The 8,134-nt window shown below is 55.7% G+C and overlaps 1 protein-coding gene across 5 annotated transcripts in view; it reads right to left on the bottom strand.

The window, feature by feature from the left end:
* The window catches only part of SLC41A3 (solute carrier family 41 member 3), a 28,439-nt gene extending 22,549 nt beyond the window's left edge, over nucleotides 1-5,890 (bottom strand). The window contains exons 1-2 of one of the 5 annotated variants that reach the window (XM_065934061.1): nucleotides 5,757-5,890; nucleotides 846-1,098 (exon numbers count right to left, since the gene is read on the bottom strand). In XM_065934061.1, the coding sequence (XP_065790133.1) occupies nucleotides 846-1,058 (213 nt within the window). In that variant the 5' untranslated portion in view covers nucleotides 1,059-1,098; nucleotides 5,757-5,890. Of the gene's footprint in view, nucleotides 1-845; nucleotides 1,099-3,568; nucleotides 3,635-3,683; nucleotides 3,786-5,756 lie in introns of those variants that run through there. The other 4 variants (XM_065934064.1, XM_065934060.1, XM_065934063.1 and 1 more) reach the window with 4 other exon arrangements.
* Nucleotides 5,891-8,134: the final 2,244 nt, after the last annotated feature.

An 8,134-nucleotide genomic window follows, 5' to 3' on the forward strand; every position in this document is an offset into this window, starting at 1 on the left:
GCTCAGTCGTGTCCGACTCTTTGCAACCCTGTGGACTCTGGCCCGCCAGGCTCTTCTGTCCATGGGATTCTCCAGGCAAGAATGCTGGAGTGGGTTGCCATGCCCTCCTCCAGGGGATCTCCCCAACCCAGGGATCAAACCCAGGTCTCCTTCATTGCACGCAGATTCTTCACCATCTGAGCCACCAGGGAAACCCAAGAATACTGGAGTGGGTAGTCTATCCCTTCTCCAGGGGATCTTCCCAATTCAGGAATGGAACCGGGGTCTCCTGAATTGCAGGTGGATTCTTTACCAGCTAAGCAACCAGGGAAGCCTGGACACATGTATACCTATGGTTGATTCATACTGATACACAGCAAAAACCATCACAACACTGTAAAGTGATTATCTTCTAGTTAAATACATTAATTTTAAAAAAAACTGGGGAGACTGATAATGGAGTGACAAACAAGTCTCTTGTTTCTCAAGAGCACATGCACAAAGCATCGAGTGCCAAAGGCCACCCTCCCCTCTAAGCATAGAATCTTATCTGTAAATGAAACAGCTGAGAGATAAAGAGCCGGCACCCTGATACCATTTAACACCTGGATCATGCCATGCCTGAAATCCAACCCCTCGGCTATTCCGATTATATGGGCTAATGATTGTCTTTTAAAGCGTAGCCTGGGTCAAAATTAGTCTCTGTCATCAGTAACTGAAAGACTCCTGCCCAAATTATAGAGAAGTGGCGTGCAAGAGCAGAAGGCCCCGCCCCCTGGCCGCAAGCTGGACCGTGTGCAGCGCCTCCTCTCCGGGCGGACACTGGACAGCACCCCCCCCCAACACCCCCGTTTGTCCCCTCCTACCTGGAAATACTGCAGAAGGATGCCTGCTCCAGACAGCCCCAGGCCTGCAAACACGAAGGGCAGGGTCACCTGCGTGCCAATGGACCAGGCAGTCTCCCTGCTGAGCTCGGGCCCCGGGGGCGTGGGGACCGCCCTCGGGCTCTCGAGGCCGCTCCCTGCGCCGAGGGCCTGCAGCAGCCCCAGCTCCTCCGGCCTCCGCTGTCGGGTCTCCATTGTGGCCACAGGAGCTCAGCCGGGCCCTGACAGCCTCAACCTGGGAACACAAGCGACAAATGCAAAGGCTGGGTCTTCAGAGAGAATGAGTAAATCGACAAGCCTGTAGCTGACCAAGAAAAAAGAAGACTCAGGTATTTAGGAGATAACACTACTTCCAAACTTAAAATTTTTAAATAATTATGAGGGAATTGTAGGTATGCTGACAGATTAGAAAACCTAGATGAAATGCACAAATTCCTAAAAACATATTGACTAACTCAAAAAAAATTTTTAATGTAGAAGACCTATAACAGAAGGCTGAATTAGTCATGAAAATACTCTCATAAAGCAAATTCCAAGATCAGATAACTTCAGTAGTGAATATCAAGCGTGCAGGTTGAAAAGGAAGTAGTATAACTACCTCCATGTAAAAATGGCATATGCTGCACATAGAAAATCCTGAGGAATATGTATACACATGCACACATACATGAACACATATGTATACACACACAACTATTACAACTAAAAAACAAGTACATTATGGTCGTAGGATACAAAATCGATACAAAAAAGTTGTTTTATTTCTATACAAATCCAAAAATTAAAACAGTTGCCCCTGAAATAGCATCAAAAAGCATAAACTACTTAAGAATACATTTCACAAAAGATGTGTAAAACTCTGACCCTGGAAACTGGAAAACACTGTTGAAGGAAAATGTTACAAATCCAGCAAATGGAAAGATATTCCATGTTTACAGGTTGGAAGACTTAATATTGCTAAGAGGGCAATATTTTTCAACTGATCTACAGATTTAGGAGAATCCCTGTTAAAGTTTGGCCTATTTTAGTGAAAATGACATGACGATCCCAGACTTCATGTGGAAAGGCAATGGACCCTGAACCCTAAACAGCCTTGGAGGAAAATGTTCAAAGTTAGAGAACACACTTGAGGAGTTCAAGACTGAACTATGAACTAGAGTGAACAAGGCCACATAACAGTGGGGTAAGACTAGAAATACAGGTCAATGAAACACAATTGAGAATCATGGATAAAGCCACACACCTACGGTCAGCTGATTTTCAACAAGGAGGCGGCGCTATTCAATGTGCAAACAAAAGTCTCGTCAACAGCCCCACGGTGCTGAGACACCACATGCATAGGAATGAACCTGGATCCTTACCTCAGCTCATACACAAAAACTAACTCAGAATGGGTCAGAGAGCTAACCTAAGAGCTAAAACCATGAAACAGAAGAAAACACAGGGACATTGGATTAGGTTCTGGTTTCTTAGATGTGATATTTAAAGTACAAGAAACCAAATAATAATTAAGTTGAATGGGGCTTCATCAAAATGTCAAAGTTTGATATTTCAGAGAACTCTATCAAGAAAGCGAAAAGACCACTTGCAAAATGAGACAGGATATTTGCCAATCATATATCTGATTAGGGTCTGATTTCCAGAATATAAAAAGAGCACAACTCAGCAATAAACCCAACTTAACTCTGGCACAGGAGTTGAATTCCCCAAAGAAGATTATACAACAGCCATAAGCAAGCACAGTGAAAGATGCTCAGCACTAGCTGTTTGGAAAATGCAGAACAAAACTACAGGAAGATGCCACCTAGGGTAGCATTTTCAAGGGTGTTCCATGTTGATATGAGTCAGCACGCCATTCCTTTTTTATACGCCATTCTTTTTAAGGCTAAGTAACATCCCGATCGTGTGGCTGGATCACAAATTGCTTAGCCCCTCGTTCCGGCTGTTAGGGCTAATGCGGCCCTGAACATTCTGGGGCAAGTCTCTGTGTGGACAGGGGCTTTCTGTCCTCCTGGACTGGACATTTCAAAGGGCGGATTTTTGGTGATTTTACATCTCAGCAGAAAGTATGTATGAATCACTTATGAATTAAGGTCAAGAAGCAGAACGCCCCCAGCCTCCCCAAACCCCGAGCCCCTCTCTGAAACACCTGCTCCCCACCAGCGCCCACACCTCCATGCCCTGCCCTTAGCTCCCCCAGGTCTGGGACCGGGTCACTCACTGGTGCTCGTCCACAGCTGGGGGGGCTGGGCCACTCCTGACCACTCACTGGGAGCGAGATACTGGACCCAGTGACTGCCTTCCACCCTGCAGGCCTCTGCTTCAGGGAGCCCTGGAACCCGGGCCCGGAATCCCAGCTCCTCCTCCCCACACAAGCGTGTCCTCGGAAGAGTCACATTTCTGTGCCTCCGCAGGGTGGCGAAGAGGTAAGGGAATAAGATGACCTGCATCGCAGGACGCGTGGCCTGCCCGCACTCGGCACAAGCTCTCGGAGACTCTGCGGTTTCAGGCCAGCGCCGTTTATTGCAGCCTCAGCGAAGCGCCTGGGGGCCCTTAAAGGCCGGCGGCGCCGGGCCCACCCGGGTGCTTTCGGATCCGCGGCGGGGGAGGGGAGCGGGTCTCAGAGCGGCCTGAGCGACAGCGCCCCTCCCCCGCTCCGAGCCGTGGGGTGCTCCCCTCTCCCGGCCGGGCCCCGCGGACCGAACCTGCAGCCCCCAGCCCTGCCACTTCCGCGCGCGCGCTGCTCCATCCTCCCCGGGCCTGGACCCGCCTGCTGCCCGCTGCCCTCCCCGGACTCAGCGGGCGGAGCACCGCACTCACCGGACGCCCTCGGCGGCGGCGGGAAGCGGCTCGGCGGGAGGAGCAGCGCGGCCGCGGGGCCACCAAGAAGGCGGGACGGCGACAGTCCACCCCAGCCCGCCCGGGACCCAGAGCCCCGCCCCCGGATCGGAGTCCCGCCCCGGACCTGAATCCCCGCCCCCGCCACGCCACGCCCAGGACCAGAGTCCCTGCCCCCGGACCTGAGTCCCCGCCCCCGCCACGCCACGCCCAGGACGAGAGTCCCCGCCCCCGGACCTGAGTCCCCGCCCCTCGCCCCAGTCCAGGGTCCCTCTGGTCTGGTGCCGCCCTCGCCCCGCAGGCCGCGCGGACCTGGACTCGGGTGGGGGCAGGGGGAGGATCGCGCCTCAGAGCGGCTGCTCCCTCCTCGGGCGGTGACGCCGGGTCCTCCGACTCTGGCGCCGAGACCCGCCCAGCGCGGGGGTGGGGAGGGGCTCTGCCGGGGTGGACGCGGGGAGCCGGTCGGCCCGGGGGAGGGGCGTAAGGGCACGCAAGCCCCCGCCGGCTCGTCCCGGAAGCGCTCGGGCGGCCCGGGCGTGCGCTGCGCCGCGCCTTTTTTCCCCCTGAATCCCGCCCCCGCACACATTTTTGTTTTCCCTCCTGCAGTCATTTTAAAGCATCCAGCGGACGTGTTACACCTGTACATCAGTTCAATCCAGTCGCTCAGGCGTGTCCGACTCTGCGACCCGTGGGCCGCAGCACGCCAGGCCTCCCTGTCCATCACCAACTCCTGGAGTTTACCCAAACTCATGTCCATTGAGTCGGTGATGCCATCCAGCCATCTCACCCTCTGTCGTCCCCTTCTCCGGCCTTCCATCTTTCCCAGCATCACCTGTACATACTTAAGTCTTTAGTGGATAAGGCCAGATTTCTCAGACATTCCCATAAAACCAGCATCATACTGACAAAGTTGACAACACCCAGCGGTTCAGTTTTCCCTAATGGACTCAAAACTGTCTTTTGACCGTTGGCCTGTTCTGGCCAAGGTGGGAGGAAGGATGAGAGACGTCCCCCGCCTCAGGGGGCGGTCTCAGGCACTGCTCACCTGCAGGATTTCCTGGGAGCATGCTCAGGGTGGAGCCAGAGTGTGGGTACCCTCTGCAGGGAGGGGAAGGGTGCAGCCCGGCCCTGGAGTGACCCCTCAGGGACTGGGATTTCGGACCTCCTCCCACGGGAAGCCCACCTGCCCTGCAGTTCAGCGGACCCCCAGAGCGCAGGCTGCCCCACCTCCTTATGGCTCGGCCGGCCCCCGGGAGTGTCAGGCCGTCTTCTTTGGCCTTCCTCGCTCCTCGGAGGCATCTTGGCCGCGTCCGTGTGCTATATTAAGGAGGATATTTTTGCCTCTTGTACGGTGAATTCCCCAGGGGACTCTGTGGGTTCATCCTCAGGTTCCCATCCCCAGAAAAGACCTGGCGATGAGCGTATCTGGGAGGTGGTCCCAGAAATCCCGGTAGGACAGTGCAGGGTGGCAGCCGTGGGCCTTCGGAGCTCAGCCCTGTCCTGTCGGGACTCTGGGGGCCTCAGAGTACCCCCAGCCCAGGCCCTGCACAGCTCCCATCTTGCCCAACCCTAAGTGAGGACTGGTGCCCTGGACCTTCAGGCCAGGTGGGTAGGTGGCTCCCTCCGGCAGAGAGCCCTCCTGGGAATCCATGAAGGTCCCACGGGCCGGCTGCAGGGGTGCAGATGGCATGGTGTGTGCTTTCTGGACGTCACCGCTGACCCCCAGGACCCACCTGTGAGGTGATGAAGAAACTCGGAAAGAGTCACTGCACCTGCCCAAGGCCACGCCTGGAGAGGCAGAGGCGGATCCGACCACTCTCTCCACCCGGCCAGCTCTGTGGACACCAGCTGAGCAAATGCAGGACCACCCTCTGGTCACTCAGGGTCCAGCTGAGAGGTGATCGCTCCATGGGTTATCTGGCTTTGGTATTCAATTCATATCACATGTATAATTTATCACATGTAAAATTCTCAGGAAGCCAGAAGGCTTCCCAGGGCAGGCAGGCAGGGTATCTTCTCCATCCCACGGGCCGATTCCCAAGCAGGAGGACTTACCTGCCAGCAATAACAGGGACTCAGGTGTGGCTGAACTGTGGGTTCCTCCTCCAGGTGGGGTATCAGGAGAGATGGTCCAGCTCCCAGGACCCGACCTGAGGAGCTGTGGAAGGAGCAGCCGCCGGGAAGACGCTTCAGGGCCCTGAACCTGAAGGATTGAGGTGACGGAGCCACCGCTAAAAATAGCCTCACAGGTCTGGCTGACTTCATGTTGTGGAGAGGCTGGCAAAGGAGGAGACCTGGGGTCACTGAGAGCCTGTCCCCTGGCCCTGCCCCAAAGGCCACGCCCTGGCATGGAGGTTGGCAGGGTGTTAAAAAGATGAATGCCAAGTGGGCTTGTGGTACATCGTCAGTGTCAGTATCTGTGACAGTGTGATTTATTAGTAAGACACACACTTGGTTTTCGTCTGCGGTTCCTGGCACAGAGCTCCTTAAACCCTTGGAATTCCCTTTGGTGAGCGGGATGAAGGTGATTTTCATCCTGCAGATAAGGTGACTCTGGGAAGCCTTACCCAAGAGGAGGAGGCGCCGGCTGCCAGGGGAGCCATCATGTGACCAGAGCTCAGAACCGGAGTCCCAGCCCCCTGACCTTCGGGGAGGGGAGGGGCTGGAGGTGGGACCAGCCGCCAGTGAGGAGCCGGTCAAACCAGGGAGGAATCCTCCATGGAAGCCCCAGAGGAGGGGCCCAGACTGCGAGAGACAGGGGCCTGGGGAGGGTGTGGGAGCTTGGGACCCCCCCACCTGCCGCTGTGTCTCTGCCACCTGCCTGTTCCTGAGGCAACCTTTTATTAATATAAGAAACACCTACAATCTAGCAAGTGAAGTGTTCCTGAATTCTGTGAGCTCCTCTGGCAAAGTAACTGGACCTGCAGAGGGGGCCGTGGAGGGGTGGGCGGTGGGGGTGGGTCTCTCTGCTCTGCAGCCGGTGGGTGGGTCAGGACCACACGTGCCCACCTGAGGCTGGGGGCGGGGAGAGCCTCGCAGGACCGTGCCCTTAGCCTGAGGGAGACAGGGTCAGGACCGAGCTCCACTGAGGACCCCAGCTGGTGTCTGAAGTGGCAGTCTCTTGGGGCTAAGTCTCCCTGCCTCCAGGGAGATGGAGTCAGGACTGGCTTGAGCTGACCCAGCTGCTGTCGGAACCGCTGGGAGGTCTGGGGACCCCTCCACACACGCTCGAATCTGCTGCAGAACCTCTGAGTGTGGAAGCGTGAGCGCTCGAAGTGTGGCGGAACGTGACTGTGATAGGACTGAGCCATGACACGGATCACCCAAAGCTCTGAACTGTACTGTGTCCTGCGTGGCGACTGCGCACAGGTCTGCGGTGGGCAGTGTGGGCCTTCCTCCTCCTGGCGGGAAGCGATAGCTCAGCTCCATGGTCACTGAAACTCTGAGTTTCGGTTCAGCAAGATGAGAGCGTTCTGAGATGAGAGCGTTCTGATGCTGGTGATGTTTGCTTACATTTTTCTCGTCTTGCCTTAAAATGTGGATTTGATTTCATCACCACCCTGTGTAAAATCATGTAAGACGGTGGTCACTGCAATTTTATGAGAACTAATATGTTTCAGGAGGATTTGTAAGATAAATTTCTCTCTCTCCTCCAGAAAAGCGAGTCTGTTTCTGTCCCACAGACGCCGTGGGTCAGGTCGCTGGCCAGGTCTCCTCCTCCTCACGGCAGCTGGGACGCTTTGACGCTTCTCCAGCTTTAGAAGCAGGTTGAGTTTCCCCGTGGGTGTCTTCTGCCTACCTTCCCACCGCACACTCTCTGCCCTGGTTCTCTCATGAGTATTTTAATAGTATTATTTTTCTAAACTGCCTGGAACGCTTCTGTTAACATGGTGAGGATAAGCGCATTTAAACATTATACAGAGAGGGGGCAGGTTCACTCTCCCCACGGGACAGGCTGCCGGCGGGTCCCCTCTGTGACGGCGGGTGTTCAGTGGTTTCTCCTCCCCCACCCCAGCCCCCTGCTACAGCCACATCTGCTTGTGGACCCATCACCGGGTCCACACTCGCCCCGGTGGGGACAGCCTGAGCCCTGACTCCCCTCAGAGCTGGGCCTTGGGACCGGCAGGCTCCACGTCCCCTGGAGCTCTGTCCACTCAACGGTGCGCCATGACCACCATCCGGCTGCAGAGGAGGCTGGTAACTGCCCCCTTCAGGCATCCATGAGCCCAGGGAGTTAGGAAAGGAGGAATAAAGGCAAACAGATGTAGATAACTCAGTCTGTGCTCCTTCCTGTGAGATAATGGAGACTGCACACGGGACTCTGCCCCTGAGGTCCTGGCACACAGCCCCGAGCCCCTGCCATGCCCAGAGTGAAAGGAACACGAGGAGCATCTGTTTATTGGGGCAACTCTGGGGGCTCCTGGTGGGCTGCT

Source organism: Muntiacus reevesi, chromosome 4 (assembly GCF_963930625.1).
Source record: "Muntiacus reevesi chromosome 4, mMunRee1.1, whole genome shotgun sequence".
Classification (NCBI taxonomy): Eukaryota; Metazoa; Chordata; class Mammalia; order Artiodactyla; family Cervidae; genus Muntiacus; species Muntiacus reevesi.